This window comes from Mus musculus, chromosome 1, assembly GCF_000001635.26.
Source record: "Mus musculus strain C57BL/6J chromosome 1, GRCm38.p6 C57BL/6J".
In the NCBI taxonomy this organism is placed as follows: domain Eukaryota; kingdom Metazoa; phylum Chordata; class Mammalia; order Rodentia; family Muridae; genus Mus; species Mus musculus.
The window spans coordinates 52,907,438-52,933,357 of NC_000067.6; the positions used below are offsets into that span (position 1 = coordinate 52,907,438).

Genomic DNA, 25,920 nt, shown 5'->3' on the forward strand with positions numbered 1-25,920 from the left:
TCCTGTCAGTTTGGTGAGCAGTAGCAGGACTCACAAGACTCACATGTAGTGAAAACAAAGGGATGGATGCATGTGGAGGGAGGGATGGGGAAACCCAAACTCAGCTGGAGGCACTCAGTATCTTTCTATTCCCTCAGCACACGTCAGTGAAACACAGTACAGATTCAGGACAGCACTGTCACTGTGGCCTAGGCATACCGTCACGCTGCACCTGGCCCATACCTCCTTTCCAGTCTCCTATTAGGAAAGCTTCTGTGGAGTCTTCTGTACACGCAATGGTCTTTCATTTATTTAGGTCTATATTAATTTCAGTGATATTGCAATTTTCTTTATAGAGAATTGCATCTGTATATTTTTCATTGAGTTTACCACTAGATAGTGATGGTTTTGATACCTTTAAAGTGGTATCATTTAAAAGTCAATCTTTTGTTTGTTGAGATAATTTATATATAGACTTTGTACCTTGTATCTAGAATGTGTCTAAACTCATTAAGGAAGTATGTATATTTTTGCAGATGACTTTGAATTTTTGTGTATTTAATTTCATCTTCACTTCTATCCTCTCCCCTGCCATTCTTTCCATTCCCCCCAAACACACACACACCCATCTTCTTACATTGGCTTATACTACCTGCACTTAAATGGTAAAAATGGTGAGATCTATCCATGTCATCATCTTCCTATCCTGGGGAAAGCTTTTAAGAACCCTGAAGTTGCTATTGCCGCACGTATCTTGTGGACATTCTTTATCAATATTTCCTTGTTATCTACAAGGAATTTTTATTGCTCTGAATATTATTTATCATTTTTTCTGCATCTGTTGAGATGATCATATGATTTTAGCCTTTTCTCTGTTAGTATGGTTTACTATAAGAGTTCTGTTCACTCCAGTGTTTGGGTTAAATTCAAGACTGTGTGTGTACTAGGCAAGGGTTCTTGTATCAGTGAGCTTTAACCTAAAGCCTGTAGTAACTTTTTTTTCTCTGTGTTCCAAGGAATGAATAGACATTACTCCCAAGATGCAAAAGTATTTATCTGTTCTTTCTTCTGAAAACGTTCGTTGTTGCCTATGTTGGGTTGAATGAGAATGGCTCCTGTAGGCTCATATATTTGAATGCTTGGTCTCGAGTAGGTGAAGTTGTTTGAGAAGGATTAAGAGGTGTGCTCTTGTTGGAGAAAGTGTGTCACTTGGTGTGGCCTTTGAGGTTTCAAAAGTCCATAGCATTCCCAGCTAACTCTCTCTGCCTCATACTTATGGATCAAGTATAAGCTTTTAGCCATAGCCCCAGCACAATGCCTATCTGCCTGCTGGTTATAATGTAATATATGTGCTGTGTACTACTGAGTCTGATTTGCTGGTATTTGCTTAGGGTTTTTACATTATCTGTGAGATTGATGCATAATTTATCTTGAAATTCCCATGTACTTTTTCTTGCAGATATTTTAAAAGCATTGACTATTCAAATCAAAGTATTTCTGCAGTTTCATATGATTAAATGACTTATCCTCCCCCTCCAAACTATACAATGTAAAATCTACAAGGGTCATTACTGTCTTTCTGATTTATACTTTTTCCTGAATAGTGTATTTTATCAGTTCAAAGAAATTATTTAAAAATAGTGACATCAGTTTTCTTGGGAGAAGATTAGAAAGTTTACCTTATATAGGTAGCTTTGAAATATATCATGGGCTTTCTTCAGAGGAGAGCAGAATTATCTAAGGACATTTATCCTCTACCATTCCTTTGGTGGCCTGGCCTGCATGCACAGGCCTGCAGTCAAACCTATTCAGGAAGCTGATGCATGAGATGTTCAAAACAGAACATTAGATAGACATGTGTATGAATAATGTAACTATTTAGTTCCTAGAAAGAGATTTATTCCAAGGCACTGGGTTCGATAATTACGGAAGCTAATAACTCTAATGTCTATAAGCTGAGAACTAAAACAAACTTTGGTATAGTTTGAAGACCTGAAAGATGGAGAGTCAGGAGATTCAAAGACCAGTTTGAAAGGCTGGGGATATTGGTATCTGAGCCCATGGACTCAGGTAAAGAGTCCCAATTGAGCTGTCGTTCACTGTTTCTCTTATTCATGCCCTTGATGGAATGGAATCTTCCCCCACAGTAAGAAGTCATCGTTTTACTCAGTCCACGGATTCAGTGCATTCTAGTCCAGTGACTTCATTACAAGGCAAGGGGAAAGATAGTCAGGAGAGTAGCTTAAATGCATGGAGGAAACTTAAAAGCCTTCCCCTTGACCCTTCTTAATTAAGGTCACAGTCTTCTTAAGCTACAATTCGTTGTGTTCCTCCTTACTGGCAAAATTACAGACAAATTTTAGTTACCTCAATTTAATACCGAGAATGATGTCCCCTCCTGTTGTCTTCTTTGGACTTCTCTGTGGTATTGCTGCTGTTCCTTTGTACAGAAGAAGGAAGTGGGCTTTGGAGCTGGAAACCATGAGTTTGGATTTCAGCTTCCACTTGGACCCATTCTCACCAGGGCCCAGCTTCCTTATCCAAGAAATGATCTGACCACCCCTCCCCTCGAAGGAAGTGGGATTAAGCATGTTAAAGCACTTCCCTAATCTGCAGAAACTGTGCTTAGTACATTACCCATTGACAGGCTGCGGATATGGCTCAGCAATTAAGAGCATTCTTTGCTCTTTTAAGGGATCCAGGTTCAATACCCCACACTCATTCTCCCCTAAGTGTGGTGGTCTGTTGTATGTGAGTACCAGTCAAGAGTTTTAACAGGGGGCTGGTGAGATGGCTCAGTGGGTAAGAGCACCCGACTGCCCTTCCGAAGGTCCGGAGTTCAAATCCCAGCAACCACATGGTGGCTCACAACCATCCGTAACAAGATCTGACTCCCTCTTCTGGAGTGTCTGAAGACAGCTACAGTGTACTTACATATAATAAATAAATAAATCTTTAAAAAAAAAAAAAAAAAAAAGAGTTTTAACAGGTCATCAAACATCAGGTTAGCAAGCTTCTTAAATGACACTTTTTTCCATTATTTACAGGAATGTTACAAGTATGAATAATTGGGACTTTAAATGGCCTTTTTTTTTTTATTACCTGGTAGCCAACAGAGGACATACAAAAAGAGAAAGGTTCTTTTTGTTTTGTATTTTTGTGGTTTTTTTTGTTTTGTTTTGTTTTTCTGTTTTATGAAACTGAAAATGGACCATGTGAGCAGCAAACTATAATGGGGTGCTGAGGAATGTGTGCTGGGTTGCATACCTCAGGCTGCTGGAAAGGTGACTTTAGCATAATGTTTACCTGAGATAACGTGGGTGTGTTCCTATTAAAGAAAAGACAGGGTATGTCAGCACAATGATCCTTTTGTATGCCCACTAAAGTGGCACATGGTACAGATTGCTGTGATGGTATCATCAGCCTCACTGCCTGCAACCATCAATGAAGAACCTGGAACAGACTGCAGTCAGGACCAGAACATGAGCTACTATCCTGAAGGCTTAGGTCAGAAGAATGCATCCCTCAAAGATGCAGCTTCACAATGGCCTTCATCGTTGTCCTTTCTCCACCAGCACTGTGGCTGTAGGTAGACCACTGTTACCTTCCAAACTTTCTCCTACACATTACTCAAGCTTACATGGATAGACGGGAGGGTGTTACAGAGAACACAGAACTTTACCTGAAAAAAACTTACACGAGATTGAGCCCATCACCATTGGGTTTCGGAGGAGTTCCTGAGGCCCCACAACTCCTTGGAGAGCTATTGGTAGTTAATAGTTGCTGGAGAAAGGGGAGCCATATTCCACAGTGCTGTAGCCACTGGGAAAATGCCTTCCCCAAGTAATAGCTGCCCTAATCCCTACAATGTTCTGCATGCAGGCAGTCCTAAATGAATGCAGTGGACCACACACATAAAAGACTAATAGAAAATAATGAACTTAACAAGGAGGCTTGTTGCTTGTTGGAAAGAGGGATATTCAGTGGGGGAGGGGGTTAAGAAAATAGCTGGTAGATTATAATGAAGTAATACGCATGCAAAACTGAAAAAAAAACAAATAATATTCTAAAAAGAAAAACATGGAATTGGAAATTCTTTGAACTCAGCTTAAACCTTTTAGCCATTCAGTCAACAATCAAGCTGAAAACTGTATGTGCAGTTATAAAGGAGATTGCAGTTGTGTGATAGCCTCGTGTATGAGCCGGGTGATTACAGTCATAGTGTGATAGGACCTTTAAATTCAAAACAAGTCTCTTGGCACTGTAGTTGAAGGGTCAATATGGCAGCCTTATTTATGTGTATTTTGCTTAAGTGTAACCTCTACTTAGTTTATGCTAGGCAAACAAGAATGTATGTTTATTTGATTATTATAAGTTTATTCCATTTGTGGGATGACCTGAATTACTTTTGTAGTTGTCTTAATCAGGGATTCTATTCATGCACAAACATCATGATCATGAAAGAAGTTGGGGAGGAAAGGGTTTATTCAGCTTACATTTCCACATTGCTGTTCATCACTGAAAGAAGTCAGGACTGGAACTCAAGCAGGTCAGGGAGCAGGAGCTGATGCAGAAGCCATGGAGGGATGTTCTTTACTGGCTTGCTTCCCCGGGCTTGCTCAGCCTGCTCTCTTATAGAACCAAGAATACCACGCCAGAGATGGCTCCACCCACAAGGGGCCTTTCCCCCTTGATCACTAAGTGAGAAACGCTGGATCTCATGGAAGCACTTCCCCAACTGAAACTGCCAGTACAGAAGTGCGCTAGAACACTTAGTTCCTGCCTTGGCAGGGCTAAACTGAGGCATTATTTTCTATTAGTCTTTGGTCCATAAACGAAGTTCTACTCAGGATGTTAGACTCCAGAGAATCAAATAACCCTATTAAAAAATGGTGAATAGAGCTGAACAGAGAATTCTCAACTTAGGAAGTTCAAATGGCCGAGAAGCACCTAAAGAAATGTTCAACATCCTTAGTCATCAGGGAAATGCAAATCAAAACAACCCTGACATTCCACCTCACATCAGTCAGAATGGCTAAGATGAAAAACTCATGTGACAGCAGATGCTGGCAAGAATGTGGAGAAAGAGGAACACTCCTCCATTGCTGGTGGGATTGCAAGCTGGTACAACCACTCTGGAAATCAGTCTGGCCCTTCCTCAGAAAACTGGACATAGTACTACCTGAGGACTCAGCTATACCAGTCCTTGGCATACACTCAGAAGATGCTCCAACATGTAATAAGGATACATGCACCACTATGTTCATAGCGGCCATATTTATAGTAGCCAGAAGCTGGAAAGAACCCTGATGTCCCTCTACAGGAATGTATATTTTCACAATGGAATACTACTCCTCAGCTATTAAAAACAATGACTTCATGAAATTCTTAGGCAAATGGATGGAACTTGAAAATATCTTCCTGAGTGAAGTCACAAAAGAGCACACATGGTATGCACTCATGATAAGTGGATATTAGCCCAAAAGTTCAGAAAACCCAAGATACAATTCACAGACTATATGAAGCCCAAGAAGAAGGAAAACCAAAGTATGGATGCTTGCTTCAGTGTTTCTTAGAAGGGGGAACAAAATACCCACACGAGGAAATATGGAGACAAAGTGTGGAGTAGAGACTGAAGGAAAGGCCATCCAGAGACCGTCCCACCTGAGGATCCATCCCATATATATTTGCCAAACCCAGATGCTGGGAAGTGCTTGCTGATGGAAGCCTGTATGGCTGTCTTCTTAGAGGCTCTGACAGAGTCTGACAAATACAGAAGTAGACGCTCACAGCCAACCATTGGACTAAGTGCAGGGTCCCTGATGGAGGAGTAAGAGAAGGGACTTAAGGAGCTGAGGGAGTTTGCAACCCCATGGGGGTGGGGTGGGGGGGAGCAACAGTGTCAACAGGCCTCCCAGGGAATGGACCACCAACCAAAGAACGCACATGGAGGAACTCATGAATCTGGCTACATATGTAGCATAGGATGGACTTGTTGGGAAGAGCAGCCGTTGGGCCTAAGGGTGTTCAATGCCCCAGTGTAGGAGAATGCCAGGACGGGAAGGTGGGAGTGGGTAGGTGAGTGGGGGGCTACCCTCATAGAGGCAGGGGAGGTGGGATGGGATAGGAGAGTTCTGAAGGGGAGACCTGGAAAGGGGAAAACATTTGAAATGTAAATAAAGAAACTATCCAATAAAAAGAAAAGAATAAGTTCTATCGTGTGGGTTTTTCTATGCCCTACATAAAAACTTAAGATAGCTTGATATGTACAGCAAAGAAGCAGTAGGGTAACAAGGAATTTTTTTTCTTCAAAGGTAATTAATAAAATGTCTCCGACATCACTAAAGATCACACTAAGGCAACTCATGGAGGGCTCTTCAAAGACTTTGCAAGAGGTACTGATCATGGAATATCGGATAACTCAAGCATGTATGGTAAGAATTTTATATACATTATTGTTATTTTCTAGTTAGGAAATTCATTGTAGAACATGTAAAATTCAGAATAGAATAATAAGTAAATGGAAGACAGATTATCAAGGTTTGAAGAAAAGGTAGAATTGGGTCACTTACATGTAAAAAATGATCAGTCTTTAAAAAAAAAATCATGAAGAACATGCAGGACCTATGGGCCAAATTTATAAATTATAGGCATCAAAAAAGAAGAAAGCAGATCAAAAGTATAGAAAGTATGATCAATAAAATCACAAAATAAACATTTCCAAGCCTAGGAAGATGCCATCTAGGTGAGAGAGGCATCCAGACCACAAATATGACCAAAAAAGAAGTTTTCCACATCACATTCCAGTCAAAACACTAAAGGAATGAAACAGTAGAAATGCTAGTGAGAGCTGCAAGAGAGGACAAAGTCTCATGAAAGGTGGGTTCTCAGAATAACAGCTCAATTTGCAGTGTAGACTTTAAAAATCAGACAGGCTTGGACTAATGATAGACCACAGGCGTCAATCCAGATTGTTTTACCCAGCAAAACAATCTTGCATAATTGAGGACAAAAAAAAAAGCTATACAATAAAAGCAGGTGAAAGTAATTTATGACCACCAAGTCAGCCCTTCATAGGAAGGACTACTTCAGACTGAAGAGAAAGATAAGCATAGCCAGGAGGCAACAGGAAAATCGTTAATGTTAAATCAGTGGTTATTCAAAGAGGGTTGAAGAAAACAAACACCACAAAATCAGCAGTACACAGGAATCAGTACCCACATGTCAGCAATAGGTGAATGTCAGTGATTTCAGCTCCCCAGTCACAGACACAGCAGACGCTTCTTAAAACAGGACCCAGCATTTTTGCTGCTTCCAAGAAACAAGCATTGCCAGTAGAGGTGGAGATGTGAGAGTGAAAGAACGCCTGCAGCCAGTCATTCCACACAAACGGGAAAGAACAGACTTTTCATTTGAGACTTCAAATTAAAACTAATCAGAAGCTACAAAGAAGGTCGCATCATACTCCTGAGGGAACAATCCATTGAAAAGACATTATAGCTCTAAACATGCATTCAACAAGCTTGCTGCACCTAACTTCACAAAACAAATGCTACTAGACTTAAAGCCAACCACCCTCTAACACATTAGTAGCAATTTGCCTTATTACCCCACTTTCAGCAAAGGACATATTACCTAAAAAAAAAGCCAAAAAGTATTGTGTCTAAAAACATCAAGTGGGCCTGCTATCTGCAGAATATTGAACCCACACACTATAGAGAACACATTCTTTTCAGTAGCCTATGGAATTTTTCCCCCAAGTAGGCCACATTTTGTGATCCAATACAAGTCTCAACAAATAAAATTGAAGTAATTCCTTAAGCTTTTTCTAACCACAGTGGAATAAAACTAATAATCAACTGTGATAGAAAATATACGGAATCTTGGAAACTAAGCTGCACACTACTGAGTGATGTTTGGATCACAAAGGAAATAAATTATGAAAATTGTATGAAAATGAAAATATAACCTGCTCAAGTCTATGAGAAACAAGGTAACACCGAGAGGATAGTTTATAATCAATTAGTGAGTTTTGGCAAGCCCTTCCAGAGTGGCAGAGGTGGCCATTAGAGCTATAAATGATGAAGCAAATGGGCTGTGAAGAAATGACGATATTACACGTAAACAGCTTTTAATTTCAAGAAAGAAACAGAAGCGGAGACTGTGAGATTCATTTGTAAGATAGGAGATATTAGACCAGGGCATGAAGGATGGAATTCTCCAAAGAGAAACAAGATTGTAGGTGAACTGACAACAGCATTCACTGAGCACTTAGTGCACTGCTGCACCCTTCGGACACAGGTTAAGATCATCCCATTATGAACTGATGTGGCCACTTCATAAAGGAAAATACATGTCAAGGTAACATGGTCCTGTGCAGTGAGTAGTTCCAGGCATTTGAACTGCATGTACTCAGCCACTTCGTCCTGCAGCTTCCAGAGATGGTACCAGAAGAGAGCTGGGAACCCCTTTTTAAGAAAAGCTCTTGGAAGGGCAAAGGAGGTGCAGACTGAGATGTAGGCATGACTGGACCTCAAAAAAAGGTGTCCCTCCCTCTAATCTTTGAAAGGAGACGAGACTAGAGGCCACAACAGCTGCAGGGATCTTGATGCAAAAACAGCATGTCAGAAAGATTCTCCTTTGCTAATGGAGGCTAAGCCCTTACCTGAAAGTAATAGAAGCAGACAGTGAGTGAAAATAGAAGTTGAGAAAGTTGAAATAGTTAATCATCACCTTGAGAATGAGGAAGACATCATGGACCATGGGCAGGTTTCTTTGCCCGATTGACACTTATGATTATAAATCATAAATTTTAAATGAGAAATATTCACACTCCTAGATTTTCCAATAGGAAACCAAGGATGCAAGTAGTGTAGGGAATTTTCTGGAATAGTATAAAGGTTTGAAGGTTGAGGACATTTTACAGAGCAAGTGGCCATCTCAGTGACGTCAAGAGCATGGCTGGAAAGAGAACAACATAAAGGCCACACGGGTGGGGAGATTCACAGGATGCACGACCTGAGGAGGAGCAAAGATGAGCTCGGTGGGCTTGCTGGAGCCAGTGAAGTTGGAGGTGGTCTGAAGGGAGCAATCTGGAGGGGTCCAGACCCTGAGTGTTGTGGTCAGTGTTGTCATAGGGGTGAAAGGCCAAGGTGGGCAGAGGAGAGAGCACAGGAACAAGGGGCCCACACTTACTCCATCTACTCTGACTTTCTTTCAGGAAGGGCATGACTTTCATGAAGGTGTTAGAGCTGGTAAGTGACAGGTGTCTGCACTTCTTGACTGTCGGGAGGCAGATTTGTGAGCATTGAGTTAACTTCAATGGATGTTTTAGTGCAAATTACACTTTCAGCAAGCTTATATTCTCTCTGTCTCTGTCTCTGTCTCTCTCTATGTCTCAACATTCATGACTCAGCACTATTCTCTGATATGTGTGTGTGTCACACCCTGTACCATGCACTCTGACGATGCTCTCTGATGCATGTGTCAGACCCTGCCCTTCTGCTCATGGGATCTTGTGACTTGTAAACATGCCCTGCTGTTTTGAAAAGGTGTATCAGTTCTGAACCAGAAAGCTCTCAGCTGTTCCTCCTTCCTTTGTACTATTCTGGTATGACTGGGCAGTGTCTGAACCCACCACCCACCTCCTGGATGTGTAGACAGTTAGAATCCCTGGCAGAGTACAAGAGACATTATACTTTACATTTTTGCTCATCTCAAGGCAGCACTTTAGAAAAAAGCATATGTTGCTTTTCTTTAGCAAATTTATAAACATTCTTTTTATAAATAGTTTTTATGTTTATAAAGAGCTATTGTTCCTTATTTAAAGCGAGTTATTTCTTCTGCATAAATTTTTCATGTCTCTTCCTGCCTCTGCCTCCAACTTGACCAGTTTTCTTGTTTTTATTAATCATTTTAATGGAGTAGAAGGCATGTGTGCTTGTGCATGTGTGTGTGTGTGTGTGTGTGTGTGTGTGTGTGTAGGCTCCTGCTCTACCACTGACCTGGATACTCTAACCCCAGAAATTTTTCTCTGAGTAAAAGATTATGTTTTCCACACCTTGATATTTGGTAAATTCCTATTGTAGAATTCTCATAATTTGTAGCATGATACATCAGTGACCATAGGGTGCAGTCATTTTGGAAGACTCATGGGGTTGAGTCCAAGCAGGTGGCTGTATGATTAAAACAGTATGCATCTTTTCTACTAATTCCCTATGGGTTTTTGATGCATGCAGGTCAAAATTGTGTTCCCTGCTCTCAGGAGACTTGTACTACCTAAGAGTTGTTACTAAAGTATTTGTTAACTATGTTATGGTCCTTTTGCAGATACAAAATATTTTTAGATATTTTAGATAAATATATCCTCAGTTACTTAAGGAAAAAGAAGTTGAAATCAGTCAACATTAGAATGTTGAATTGAAAAGCAAGTACCTGTGAGGTGTGGTGGTGCACACCTTTAATCCTAGCACTCAGGAGAAAGAGCCATATGGATCTCTCTGAGCTCCAGGCTAGCCTGGTCCACTTAGCATGTTCTAGGGCAGCCAGAGCCACATAATGAAGATACCCTGTTTCCAAACAAAAAGAAAAAGTACCAACAATAACAACAACAAAAACCCAGAGGAATTGCTTCTCAAGCTACTTTTGTTTCTAAAATTAAAAAACAACTTTTATCATAAGACAAGGTTTTACTGCATAGGCCAGGCTGGTCAGCTTTCTGAGTGCTGGGGATACTGCCATGCCCCACCAGACCTGGCTCAAACTACTTTTTTTTTTTTTCGTGAGACAAAAATGTTGCTTCTTGTTTCAGCATAGACTTATTCAGAAAGCAACATCTGTTCTGGGTAAAACTGTTTAGTATTCTTGCTGCAATTTGATAACTATAAAAAAATATGTCAGCAAATTAGGTAAAATAATTTAGCAAATTAGGGAGATGGTTGTTAAACATTCTTACTTTTAACATCTAAGATGAAGTCCTCTCTGGCTACAGAAGATAAAAATGAACTATGTCAGCAGAGCCAAGGGTTTGAAGCTCTGGCCCTACTGCAGTGAGCTTCCTGCATGGGCAGCACTTCCCGTCTCGCAGGATCGCAACGCAGATTTGCTTGGGGCTCTCTCCTGTGTCCTTCGATGGAATCTCAAGGAGGTAGACAGTACCAGCCAGACACTCGAAGGGAAAGAGATTCCGTGGAAAGATGTCCCAGGACTTGTCCTTTGTTGACACTGGCTAAGAAATACAAGCTTTAGGTTGGAAATCTGCCATTTCCTGATGTGCTTCAGAATCCCACAGCAGACAAATGTACAGCAGACAAACGTACAGCCTCTGTCTTAGTTAGGGTCTTACTGCTGTGAACAGACACCATGACCAAGGCAAGTCTTATAAAAAACAATATTTAACTGGGGCTAGCTTACAGGCTCAGAGGTTCAGTCCATTATCATCAAGGTGGGAGCATGGCAGTATCCAGGCAGGCATGGCACAGGCAGAGCTGAGAGTTCTATGTCTTCATCCAAAGGCTGCTAGTGGAAGACTGACTTCCAGGCAACTAGGGTGAGGATCTTAAGCCCACACCCACAGTGACACACCTACTCCAACCAGGTCACACCTATTCCAACAAGGCCACACCTCCAAATGGTGCCATTCCTTGGCCCAAGAATATGCAAACCATCACAGCCTCCCATAGAAAGCTGGCTGCATATCTGTAAGTCCCCAGCAGCCTCAAAACAAAAGTAAACAAAACACTTCTCCAATAGCCACATTTAACTGTGCATAAAGCCTTCTCTCACCAACAAGACATCTTTCTCCTTGGTTCCCAGATCACTGCTCCAAATGCTTAATGCTCCAGACTGAATTTGGGTTTTTCTAAGTGTCTATAGAATGTGTATATTTAAGGACAGGAATCCAGCTTAGTGACAGAATGCTTGTCCAGGGTACATGAGGCCCAAGATTTAATTCCTATATTGCCACACCACCAAACAACAGAGCAAACTCAGTCTCTCTCTCTCTCTCTCTCTCTCTCTCTCTCTCTCTCTCTCTCTCTCTCTCTCTCCCTCTCTCTCTCTCTGTCTCTCTCTCTCTCTCTCTCTCTCTCACACACACACACACACATCATTAAAGTTACATATGCTAGGCACGGCTGAGATGTGCGGCCATAACAATGCTTTTCTAACTGTTTTGAAGTGTAGCTTCCCATGTACTTATAGATCCCATGTACTTGTGAGGGACAGTATGGAACTCCTGCATACCCTTTATCCAGGCTCTGGAATAGCATGTGTGTAACTGTAGTGCACTAACACCAGAAAATAGGCATTCTCTTTATTTTTTTCAGTGCTTATAGATTGACTCACACTTAGAATCCTTTGGGGGATAGATTGTGGCTATCCTGAGTGATGTCTATACTGAGTAGAAGATTTGGTGATTACCTGATGTGGTCTACTGGTAGTTGTTGTTTTAATTCAGAGCTATCTATACTCTCTAGAGTATAGTATTTGGTAGAAGGGCAAGTCTACATTGAATTATGTATAAAATCTACTTTCTTCTGTCTCAAGTAATTAATTTTTCTCTCAAAACCTGGTTAAAAGCCTGGCCTTTGCCTCCCTTCTCACCTGCACCAATACTGTGTTTAGTTGTCTGTAACATGGAGATTTTATTTATAGTTTTGTCTGAAGATAGAAGAGGAATGCTTGAGCTGCCAGATTAATTCATTCGGTTTTATTAAAAGCATAAACTTTGCAGGAAAAAAATGTACTATAGGAAAATATGTCTAGTAACACACAGTTGTTAGTTCAGTAATTAAATCTGGTAATAGCAGAAAAAGGTGTGCTAATGTCTCTACCTTCTTTTGACAGTTCTCATTGACAAAGACCAGACTCCAAAATGGAAACCAGCCAATCTAAAAGATGTTACGGATGAAGACTTGAATAGTTACTTTAAATCTCTGGGAAGCAGTGATTTGAAATTCTAAAGTTTATTTTGGAGCAAAGGTCAACACATCATAGCACAGAGGCTAGGCCCATTTTCATGCAGCCTACAAGCTGGAAATGGTTTTCTCATTTTTAAATGATTGGGAAGGAAATGAAAAGACTAATATTTCATGATACAGTGGTTGCCCAAAGTTTAAGCACCAATGTTTGTAACTTTTCATGATATGACAGCTGAGATCCATACACCAATGTTTTATGGAACCTTCCTGCAGCGTAGCAGAGCTTCTCTATGGCTGCTTGGAGTGGCCATGGCACAGACTTTGACCCACAGCACCTCAAGGGTCTAAGTTTCTACTCCAGTCTTCATCAGAAATGGTTTGTTGGTTCCTGGTTTATAAGAAATTCTCAAGAGCTCCAGAGAATCTCAAGTTTATTTCTCATTAAAATGGTAACTTTGACTTTGTTTATATACTAATTAACCAAATTATGTACAAGTTAGCAAAAATAAAGACCCTGAAATTTGGAGGGGGTGTGTTGATGCCTTATAAATGTTCCTTTTTTAAACATATGAATGTATTTTAAAACAATACTGTAGCAGAAGAACTACTTTGTAAACATGAAAAATCTCATGTAAAAAGGAAAAAGGTTGTAAAAGTTCTGTCTCCAGAATGCTAAGTAACTGATGCTCAGCCTTTCCCAAGTTACCAGAACTTGCTCCCTGGGAGAAATGAAAATACTATTCTTGTTATTTGCAATATTTGCTAAAGTGGGAAAAAATGAGGAATTAAGAAACCCCAGTCACTAAGACAGACATATTCTGCTTTTTTATAAATTTTATCAAACATTTATGATAAGTAAAGCAGTTTAAAATATAAATATCTTTAGTAATTGGAATTTGACAGAATTTCCCAAGTATTTTTATGTACATGCATATTTTGCCTATATGTGTACATTTGCACCATCTGCCTGCAGAGTCATAAGAGAACACTGGATACCCTGAAGTTGGAGTTAAAGATGATTATGAGTTGCCTTGTTTATGCAGGGAACTGAACTCAGGTCCTCTGGAAGAGTAGCCAGAGCTCTAAACTACTGAGCCATCTCTCCAGCCCCTGACAGAACATTTTTTAAGGTATGCAAGAAACATCAGAGAATTCCAGACCGAAGACCTTATATTTCTAAGTCAGAATAATTTAACTTGTTATAATTTCTTTTTTATCCCAGGCTCCTAGAAACTAAGAGAGGTAAGAACAGAACAGATAGGAGCAGGGCTTGTGCCTGCACCCCTAATCTTGTACTCCCAGAGGCGGCTCCATCCCAGAGGGTATTGCTTTTACATGTTCTCAGCTCCTAATGTACTTGTCATAAAGGATGTTTCCTTCAAACATTAAGAACATGTCTGAAATAATATCATGGTATTGACCATGTTTTACATTTAGTTCTAACATTCCTAGATTAGACCCAGAGTCCCCAGTGGAAGAGCTAGAGAAAGGACCCAAGGAGCTAAAGGGGTTTGTAGCCCCATAGGAGGAACAACAATATGAACCAACCAGCAACCCCAGAGCTCCCAGAGACTAAACCATCAACCAAAGAGTACACAAGGAGGGACTCAAGGCTTCAGTCGCATATGTAGCAGAGGATGGCCTAGTCGGTCATCAGTGAGAGGAAAGGGGCCTTGGCATTGTGAAGGCTCAATGCTCCAGTGTAGGGGAATGCCAGGACAGGGAAGCAGGAGTGGGTAGGTTAGTGAGCAGAGGTAGGGGGGTTGGGATGGTGGTGGGGGGGTTGGAGGGAAATGAGGATATTTGAAATATAAATAAAGGAAATATCTAATAAAAATGATGAAAAAATAACCCAAGAGTTTATCTGTACAGATACACACTCATTCATTTAGTACATTTTAGCAATACAGAATAGAATCTTTATGTGAAACATCAGTGGACCACACCAAAAGTTATTTGTTTCAATTAAATGAGGACTGAGAGAAAATTGCAATTAGACTTTTATTATAGTTACAAAAAACCCAAAACAAACAACAAAACCATTTTCACAAAAATATCTGGGAAAAAAATACCTCTTCAATGTTAACTCCTACAGTGAAGGAAGTTTGCCAACAAAACTTGAGTTTGGGGACTAAAGTGGTAGCTAATTCTTTAGAGCTAGTGTTTATGGCTCCAAGGAAGAAATACCTGGGTCGTTTAATGTACCATAGACGCTCTATGGTACATTACTTTTTTTTTTTTTACATTATTTATCATATCTAACCCCTGGTTTCCAAAATAATGTAATTCAGAAGTGTACTCGGTCCCAAATGCCAATGCTGATGATTAACTAGGATCTGCATATCATGGGATTTTTGTACATTTACTTTTAATGTTTGAGACAGCTTGATACAAATTCCTTTGGGCTTAAGATAATCATATTTGTCTCCTTCAAAATTGTGCTTTAAGTGATAATAACCATAGGTAGATTGTAAAGAACTGATAAGGCAACTAAGATTCCACCAGCATCCAAGGCTTGTAATCAAAAGGCAACAACACCAAAGAGACAGCAGGGAAGGGCGGTGAAACACACTGGCATTTTGAGAGTCTAAGTAAGGAACAGGACATGTTCTACTTCTACTTCTGCAGTTGCCACTGGGAGGTCTCGTGCCCTTAGACATGTTCCACGTGTCTCTGTCCAGCAGGTAACGAGTTGTTCAGTGATCTGTTTTATGGGACCCTCCTCACTCCTCTACTCCTTAATGAAAGACCGCAAACGAGACTCAGTTGTTTGAAGATAAAGCCATTAAAAAGGGCTGATTCCTCATGAAAGGTTCCTAATTCTCATCAAGGCCAAACTATACTATATCCTGATACTGTCCAATGTGGTATAAAGTTTGTTCAATTATTTTATCACACAGTTTATCCACTACTTACTGTGTGTGTACAGTTCTTATACATTTTAAAGTAGGTCTCTTAGAGTATGATAACATTTTTAATATATATATATATGAGATGAAACTGTTGATCATAGTTGCTTAAACTATAGTTGTGAAACATAGGGGCAACAGAGAGCAGACATCTGGGTAGATGTGGACTGGGCAGGCTCAACCCTCAGACAAAGAAGAAACCTGAAGTTGAAATGCTCAACCCGTACCCACTTGCCAATATCTCTGTGTAGATTTTGTCTTTATGTTCTGACCAACATATATATTATTTTATATACTTAATTATATTTGTCAAATAACAAGAAACTTTGCAACAGGCATCTTCATATGAGAAACCAATTGAATGAGAAACATCATGACCTAGGGGCTTTTGCCTGAATCATCAGTATAGACATTGGAAACTACACTGCTCCATGAACTAAATGGAAGGCATAGGAGCAGGAGTGGTTGCTTGCAGTTCTGTGAGCTGTCCAATCACCAGTGTAATGGAGCACTGTGTGTGAAACTAACAGAATGAATGGGTATCTGAATGATGGCTGTCACTAATATTAACAACCTCTCTGCTCCTAAAACTTGGAGAATTCACACAGTTTGACTTATGTTTCAATGTATTACTATAAAACTAGAGGCAGCATTTCTCTATTCAGCATTTCTTGAGTAAAAGTCAAGTACCTATTTAGATCACAATGATATCAAAAGCCTTTCTTTAATGGCTTTGGATTTCAAGAATGCTGATAAATCGTGTCCTTGAAGGACTGGTATAGATGGGCCCCATTTCCTCTTACTCGGTGTTTAGCACAGCTTGGCGATAATTCTTGACACTCAGTCAGTCCTCTTCTATTGACTTTGTTCAAGGTCTTCTGTTACTGTTGAGTTTTAAACAGTTAAGATTTAAAAAAAAAAAAAATAAAGCATATGATAGTTTTTTAAATGCCTAATTTATAACACTTCTACAATATGACTAAAAGTATTCTGTGGGCATTCATGACTGCTAAAACCCACACAAGTTCTCCATTCAGGAGTAGAGTATGTGGCTAAGAGTGTTCTGGGGGCATGAGTGACTGCTAATTCGCACACAGGTGGTCCCTTTGGGAGGAGAATTGCAAGTCCTCATACCATGTACACATCTACCCCTGTACCAGCACTGCAGTGAGGCCTTATACATTGTTAGCCATGAAAACCAGGCTCAAAGTTTCACCTTGCAGACTAAATTTCTGTCATTGTTAAGATTTACTGAATAAAAGGTACCAAAGAGATTCTTATTTCAATGTGATAAACTATCATGACTTCTATAAAGATTCTGTAAAGATGGCTGTAACATGCAAAGTTTAAATCATCCAGAAACAGCTGTGGCATGACCCTGAGGCTGAGGGTGGTTGCTACCCTTTACATCTACAAAAATAGACTTCCTACTGAGAACGACATTCAAGGCAGCCCTCTCCACTGGTGGTTTACCTCTCCAATGGTAGGTTATAGGTGTCAGGAAGTGGGCAATCCCTGACACAGTAGGTTTTGACAACAGACATGCTATGGATCACTATGGCTGGAGTTCTACTCCTCAATTTTTTTACATTCTAAGGAAATTCCCTTTCATGTTCTGGGCCTTTTGTTTTGTTTTATGTTGTTTTTTTTTTTTTTTTTTTGGCATAAATCAACAAAATAGTCATTTTAAAGTCAACCCTTTAAAATAACCATTTGGAACTTGGGCACTTTTTATTTAATATTTTCTTTGGCGATGTCATTCCTGCCCCAGGAAGAGCATGGTATGACAGACAGCTAATGGCTGGGTGGCACAAGACCTCTTTCCAGACCTTCTGTGACCAAAACTTGAGTCAAGCAGATATACATTGGTGATAAAATAGTAGAATTGCTTAAAATTATATTTCCTCATAAGCATCCTTACATTAATATCATAGACATGGGAATTTGAAAACTTATGTATTTAACTAGCACCGACTACATCCAGAGCACAGTTGAGTATCATCAATTAATGGTGGTGTCTGAGCCCTCACTCTCGATGTATGGGATGTTGTAGTACTGGATGTTTTCACATGCCCACTGCTGCAAGGCATCCTCCACAATTTCACTGGCCAGACGGTCTGCGAATTCAAGGATCAGGGCACCGATCACAGCACCGGGCTCTGGGAGTTTCTTTACTTCCTGGACTTGCTGTTGTTCACCTGGAGAAGGTGTCCTATATTGACTGCTGTCATCTGGAATAAAGGCCTCCTCACTCTCATGCAGCTTGTCAATGTCCAATGTGGTAGGAAATGGGAACGTTTCCTTTGACTTCATGCAGCCCATGATGAAGAGCTTTGGCAGGTGAAGGCAAGCTGTGTTAATGAGGACTACTTCAAGAGCATCTTTGGAAAACAGTGCAGGGCTGTCCACACGGTGCTGACCAGGCTTCCCTCTCAGGCCCCTTTGGCAAGCACTAGTCCCTTTCACTACTCTTCACGTCTTGTGTTTACCTGTTAAGAAAAGGGAGTTTTCACTGTAAGGTTCTGTGCCATGTAGAAGCTCTTAATCCCTTGAAAGAAAGTGGAGTTCTCAACAAACAACCTTACCAGCCAAAGCTGGAGAAATCACTCAGGAAGGTCAGGGCATTCAAACATTTTGTGCAAGCTCTTGAAAATTTTATAAAACCAAATGGAATAAAATTTTACATTAGCAAGGGGTCATTCTTGGGCTGAATTCCCATAACTGCTTTTTTTTTTAAATTCTTTTACAGTTTATACATATATAACATACTTTGTTTATATTCTTCTATTCCTCTTACTCCTTTATCCCATCAAACCACCAAATCCCTCCCGAGAAGTTCCTGCTTATCAGGTTTTCTGTTGCTATTTTTCTTGTTCCCCTCCCCTCTCTGCTGCTCCCTCTTGTGTGGATAGGAATGTCACTGCATTTAATTAAGCTATTTTAAACTCAATTCTTTAAAATAGTGCTTCTCAGCTTTCATAATTTAATACAATTCCTCATGTTGTGGTGACAAAATTATTTTTGCTGCTACTTCATAGCTATAATTTTGCTAGTATTATTAGTCATAATGTAAATATCTGATATGCAACCTCTGTGAAAGGTAGTTATACAATCCCCCAAAGGGTTGCAACCTCCAGGTTGACAACCAGTGCTTAAAAGAACCATTTGAAAATTGGGCCTTTTTATTCCCCATTTTCTTTACTGATGCCATCTGTGGACAAGGCACCCCAGTCTCAATGAGCAAACATGTTGGGAGCATTGCTGTCAAAGAATCCAGTGCTTCAGACGCATGGAAATGGCAAGGCCGTCCCTGACTTGGAACAGGGATGTTGGCCGTATGTGTAGAAGGAATCTCACCTGACCCCAGCTTTTCTGTATGTGTGTCTGTCATTTCTTCATTCCCTACTGCCAAATGCCCAACACTGTGCAGGCTGTGGCAGCCACTACTGCCTCAGGAAGGTTAAAACAAACAAACAAGCAAACAAACAAAAACCATGTTTCTATAAAGAAAGTTGATCAGAACATAACTCCTGAGTTGTGTGTGGCTGAGTTTTGCTAACAGTGGTGAGCCTGTATAGTTAGGATACTTTGTACCTGCAAAGTCTAAAATGCTTACTTGGCAGGAAGTGTTGGCCAATTCTTGATCCTTACTATTAAGGTTTATTTTACCATATAATCTTCATCCTAATCTTATTTGGTGTTTAAACAGAAAACAGGCTGTACTCTTGTGTTGCCTTGTTTACATCCTAAGTTGGTTTTGTTATTGAATGTTCTTAAGAGGGGACTTTAGGGTTTATATAAGTGACTACTTTAAGGAGCCATATGCACTCTTACAAGTAAAGTCCCTGAATGAAGTCAACTGTTCCTATACACACACCTCAGAAGGAACCCTAAAAGTCTTAAAATGAAGGTTATTGTTTCTGGTACCACTGATACCTAGAAAGTAAAAACTACTATGTAGACACTTTTAATAGTTTGTAATCAAAGAAGTCTAGGAAAAAGTTAACCTTTCCTGGACTTAACTGTAATACATTTATTTTCTATAAATACAAAGTTTTCAGTTTTTCTCTTAATTCTATTCCCAATTCCTGCCACCAAGTAAGGATGATAAGGGGGGGGGGGGGGAGGGGAGGAACTCCAGGCTTCTGTCTTTATGTTTTTTATCTTAAGTTTTGTATGCTCTGCTTCATGTTCCAGATTCCAGAGACATATTTCAAAGGGAATATAAAATGTGTTGAGTGTCTGTTTTGGTCTACTGAGCTCCTTGAAAAACGGGTCTACCTTAGTTATACATCTCTAACACAGAGCATGTAATTACTTATCATAGACTCTATTTTGGACTGAGAAGTGATAGGGGCATTGGCCATAATTAACATGAAATGTATAGAGAACTCTGTCATAAAAAGGGGAAGTAGATTTATCCAGTGGTCCCACACTCTAGCCACCTTTCATTTCCAACTGTGCCAAAACACTCTGTGCCCTAACCTTACCTGATGAGTCTTCTCTCTTACCCCCAGGCCTCCATACTCAACACCAATCCTCAGATGGAGCCCTGGTCCCATATACAGCGCTTTGGCCCTTTCTAAGGAGTCCTGTCCATACTTTCCCAAGCTACAGGTTTGGGCCAGGATGCACATCAGGTACACCTGCCCAGTAACCTCTACCTTACGACTTTATCCCATACAGCCCACTCTAAAGCTACCTTCAAGGTCTAGCCTGGGTGAGTTCACAAACCACCTGAATTCACGTCAGTCCTCAGATGGAGCCCAGTCCCACATGCAGTGCTCCAGCTCAATCCTGGGAACCCTTCTCACAGCCTTCCAACTTCCAGGCCTGGGATAGAACACACATCCTGTGTGCATCCCAGTCTGCTGTGTCCATAACAAACATAAAACCAACAAGAATGAAGTCCACATACACAAGAATCATTGGAAAAACAAGATATGAAAGGACAAAACAGTTTGTACCCTCCAAAATCTACCAGTCATTTAGAAATTTTCTCTAAGAAGAACCCCAGGAAACAGATCTTCACAGAACAACCATAGACTTTGTTGAAGAATCCGAGGAGTTTAAAAAAGACAAAAACAGCACAATGAACTTAGAATGAGCATAAACAAAAGAATTGTGAGTATTGCTCAAGAAAACAAAAATAAGGCTGAATGAGATGATGACAGCAATCTAGGGTTTGGAAACAAAATTTAGTAAAGAGACAGAAGCATTGAAGACAGAATTGGAAAACTCAGTATCCCAATTAGAAAACTCAGAGGCAAGACTTACAAATAGAATGGTTTTAGTAGAAGATAAAATATCAGTTCTTGAAGAACTGACTACACAAGCAAAGATCATGAAGAAGATTAAACATAAAAAGAACATTCAGGGACTGTAGGATATTATGATAAGACCACATTTAATTAAAGAGATAGATGAAAAAGAATAATCTTAGGTCAATGGCATAGACCAGATCTTAAGAATATAAAAGTAAACTTTAAGGAAGGACACATCTTTACAGCTATAAGAAGCATACAGAACACCAAAGAGAGAAGACCAGAAAAGAAACTACTCATGGGATATCACATTTAAAACACTAAATATACAAACGAATGTACAAGAGGGAAAAAAGTCATATAGAAATAAAAACCCACCAGAATAACAGCTTATTTTTTTATGGAAGCTTTGTAAGCCTGGAGAACCTGAAGGAATGCATAGCAAAAATCTAAAAGACCACGAGGGCTAGCCTCATCTACTGCACCGAGTAAAACTGTGTAACGTGATGGTTACATGAGGGAGAAAATGCTTTTTATGATACAAACAGCCTAAACACTTCATGTCTACCAAAACAATCCTAAAAAAATACTAGAAGCAGTACTTAAGACTTAAGAGAGGGTTACACATGACAAAAAGACTAAAAAGAAAACAAATGAAGGTATAATTAATGAAATACAAAACATGACTAAGAAACAGAAAAAGCCAACAAAATTACTGCTGTATACACACATTTGAATAATAGCTTGAAAAAAACAATGGACTCAGTTGTACAATCAAAATATATAGGCTAACAGAGTAGTTTAAGAAACAAAATCCATGGTTCTGTTATAGGAAACTCAGTTTTAGGAACCACTTTGAGTTGAAAGGATGGAAAAAGTAATCCAAGCACTGAGACCAAAAGGAAACAGGAGTTGCTATTTAAATATCTGACAAAATTAGACTTCAAACTAAAGCTAATTAGAAGAGACAAAGAAGGGTATTTCATTCCTAATCCAGGCAACAATTAACCAAGAAAACACTACAATACTAAACATGCATGCTCCAAACTCTGATGCACCAAATTTCACAAAAAGCATACTGAAATTAAATACAGATTAATACCAACCCAATAGAAATAGGTAATTTCAATAACTCATTTTCTAAAATAGTTATGTGATCTGAACAAAAAAAATAGAGAAATTTCAGACTTTTTTTTTTATATCAAATGGACCTAACATGCGTATAGGCTATTCCACGTAAACACTAAAGAATATGTATTCTATTCAGCAGCCCATGGAAGCTTCTCTAAAATACACTATGTCGTAGGATGCAAAAGCAAATCTTAAATTCAGAAAAAAATTAAATAATTTCCATGTGTCCTATTGACCACTATACAATAAAACTTAAAACTGAGAGCAAACAAATTTCTAGTAAATGCAAAACTCATGGAATTTAAATAATCCAGTGGATGATGAACAGGCCAAAAGAGAAATCAAGACAATTTCTTTAAATTTATGGAATTAAATGAAAATAAAAACACAACAAAATCTTTGGGATACATTAAAAACAACTCTTCAAGGAACATTTTAATTATGTGCCTACATGAAAGAAAGAAAGAAAGAAAGAAAGAAAGAAAGAAAGAAAGAAAGAAAGAAAGAAAGAAAGAAAGAAAGAAAGAAAGAAAGACCCACAAGCTTCTGGTTTCCATTTGTGCCCCTGAGCTGACTCTGTGCCACAGCTCTCCATACTCAAATCCCACCAGGAGAGAGCTGGTCTTCCAGGAGTGCTGACACACCTGTGAGCACAGGTAAGACCACCACTTACGCTCAAATTCCTGGCCCAAGAGGGACCCGTCCAGAGCCATCAGGACACAGGAATCAAGGAATAATAGCCAGGACAGGATCGTTCCAGTTTCCATCTGCGCCCAGGATCTGATCCTGTGTCACACAGCTTTCCATACCCAAATTCCACTTGGAAAGAACTGGTTTTCCAGGAGAGAAAGCTAGACCAGCTAATACCACAAATAACCAGATGGTGAAAGGCAAATACAAGAACAACAGAAAATAAGGCCATTTGGCATCATCAGAACCCAATTCTCCCACCACAGCAAGCCCTGGATACCTCAACACACCAGAAAAGCAAGACTCTGATTTAAAATCACATCTCATGATGAAAACACACACACACACACACACACACACACGCACGCGCACGCGCACGCGCACACGCACACACACACACACATGAAACAAAACCACAAACAAACCAAAATCTGTTGTGGTTACAGATCAATTTCTTTGAGAAACACAATAAAATAATTGTGACTAGAATACAGACACATATCAAAAAGATCATCAACCAAGAAGGATCAAGTTGACTTTATCCTAGAAATGCTGGAATGACTCAACATACATAAGTCAGTAAATATATATACTTAATAAATATATATATATATATATATTTACTGATAGATATATATAACATATATATATATTTACTGATATATATATATATACACAACATTATATATGTGTGTGTGTGTGTGTGTGTGTGTGTGTTGGTTTAAAATCATATAATCTCAGAAGATACTGGGAAAAAATTGAGAAAATCCAACATACTTTCGTGATAAATCCTAAAGAGACTTGGACTGAAGGAAATATACCTCAACACAATAAAAATGTCCAAATTACCCAAAGCCATCTGTGGATTCAATGTAACCCCAATCAAAACACATAAAACAGTATTCAAGAGGGGAAAAAGGGCATTCAAAACTTCATACATAACCAGAGAAGACTCCAGATAGCCAAAGCAATCCTAACCAAAATTATCAGGAGGATTTATCCTTCTACATTTCAGAATATTATAAATATTTTGAATCGTAATAAATAGCAATAGTAATAAAGCACTCTGGTACCAGCACAAAACCATACATATAGACAAATATAGACAAAACAAAAGATCCAAACATGGTCTTTTTGGCCTCTTTATCATACATTAGTCATCTAATAGTTGACAAAGACAGAGAGGCCAAAAACAAACACTGAAGAAAAGGCAGCAGCATCAATAAGTTATGCTGAGAAAACTGATATTCACATATAGAAGAATGAAATCAGACTAGTATCTATCATGCTACATAAAAGTTGGCTTCAATTGAATCAAAGACCTGAATTTAAAAATTGAATTCTAAAACTGTTAGAAGAAAACATAGACATTACCACACAAGGTATAAGGGTAGGAAGGGACTTTCTGAGTAGGGCTTCGTTTACCCACGAATTAAAGCTAACAATTGACAAGTGGGACCTCATAAAACTAAAGGATGTCTGCACAGCTAAAGAAACAGTTGAGTGAAGAAGAAGCCCATGGAGTGGGGAGGTCTTCCAGATATACATCAGACAGAGGTTAATAAGCATAACATAAAAAAAGGCAAAAATACCAAACAATCAAAGAAAAATGACCCATTCAAAAATGGGTCTGGGACTTGAAAAGACAATTCTCAAGAGAATAAATACCAAGAACAAGGTTTGGCAAGGGTCTTAAAGAACTGGACTATACATGGCTTAGATTTCTGAGCCATGACTTTAGGCAGTGCTTATGTCCCTTTCCCCACATGTCATATTGACATGTAATCCCTCACATTAGAGTATTTAAAATGGAGATTCTGGGAAATAGTACTGGGGTAATACTGTCCTCATAAAGAAACCTCAAATTCCTGGCCCTTCACTGCCATGAGAGAATGAAGCATAGAGGTGCCATCTGTGAATCAGAGCCCTGTGATTGTAGACTCTGATCTGCTGGTGCCTGGGCTGAAATGGTCTTTCCAGCAGACATCGTGAGAATTGTGTTCCTGTTGTTTGTAACCAGTCTATGGTATTTGGTTGAAGCAGTCTGAACAGACCGAGGCACATATATAGCATATGTGTCAAGTACTCATGTCTATGATTATACTACAGAAGAATCCACAGACAACACATAAATAAGTGAGAAAGTCACATTCCGGTAACATTTCAGTTATAAAAAGAGGCAGCCAGGCATCTGTGTGTGGGAAAACAGAAGCAGGCTCACATTAAGAATAAAATTACCATTTAAACAATGATGACATAATATGTTGAATGGCGATTCAACATATTCACAATAAGCAACATCCAGGAACAAAAGATTACAAGTCATGCAGAGATGTGAGAAAGCGGCCTATGGTCAAGAAAAACGTAGCTGTTTGTCCTTGTTAAAGTTATGATGATGATGAAACCTTATGATCCAAAGCAAGTTGGGGAGGAACATGATTATTTGGCTGATACTTCCACACTGTAGTCGTTCACTGAAGTTAGGATAGTAACTGAAAAAGGAAGGAAATCTGAAGGCAGAAGCTGCTGCAGAGGGGTGCTGCTTACTGGTTTGCTCCTCATGGCTTGTTCAATCCTTGTTCTTATAAAACCAAGGGCCACCAGCCCAAAATGGCACCACCCACAATGGGATGGACCTACCCCATCAATTACTAATTAAAAAAAATTACTACAGGCTTGCTTACAGCCCAAACTTAAGGAGTCATTTTCCTAATTGAGGACCATGCCTCTCAGATGACCTTAGTTTGTGTAAGGGTGACATAAAACTACCCAGCACAATGCTAGATCCCAAAATGCCACAGCATTTAGTAATTAACGGAATTTAAAACAGTTTATCCAAACTTTCAAATAGCTAATTAAATATAGTCAAGGACATAAAGGAAAAAGTGATCACAAAGATTAAACAGAATCTCACCAGCAAAATTAACACTGTACAATTAAAGCAAAAGAGAAACGCAGGAACAAAGAGGTACAGCATCTGAAGTGAGTAATCCAGGGACTTACTAAAATCTGAGAAATGAGAGGGAA

The 25,920-nt window shown here is 39.5% G+C and overlaps 2 protein-coding genes across 9 annotated transcripts in view; one reads left to right on the top strand and one right to left on the bottom strand.

The window, feature by feature from the left end:
• Positions 1-13,549, top strand: part of Hibch (3-hydroxyisobutyryl-Coenzyme A hydrolase) — a 75,949-nt gene extending 62,400 nt beyond the window's left edge. Inside the window, exons 12-14 of the mRNA NM_146108.2 lie at positions 6,294-6,413; positions 9,200-9,233; positions 12,826-13,549. Of these exons, the coding sequence (NP_666220.1) occupies positions 6,294-6,413; positions 9,200-9,233; positions 12,826-12,941 (270 nt within the window). The 3' untranslated portion in view covers positions 12,942-13,549. The remainder of the gene's footprint in view (positions 1-6,293; positions 6,414-9,199; positions 9,234-12,825) is intronic.
• A 1,337-nt stretch (positions 13,550-14,886) lies between these two features.
• 1700019D03Rik (RIKEN cDNA 1700019D03 gene) overlaps positions 14,887-25,920 on the bottom strand; it is a 70,334-nt gene continuing 59,300 nt past the window's right edge. For all 8 annotated transcript variants that reach the window (NM_001368274.1, NM_001368276.1, NM_001368277.1 and 5 more), the window contains one exon: positions 14,887-18,297. In NM_001368274.1, the coding sequence (NP_001355203.1) occupies positions 17,810-18,130 (321 nt within the window). In that variant the 5' untranslated portion in view covers positions 18,131-18,297 and the 3' untranslated portion in view covers positions 14,887-17,809. The remainder of the gene's footprint in view (positions 18,298-25,920) is intronic.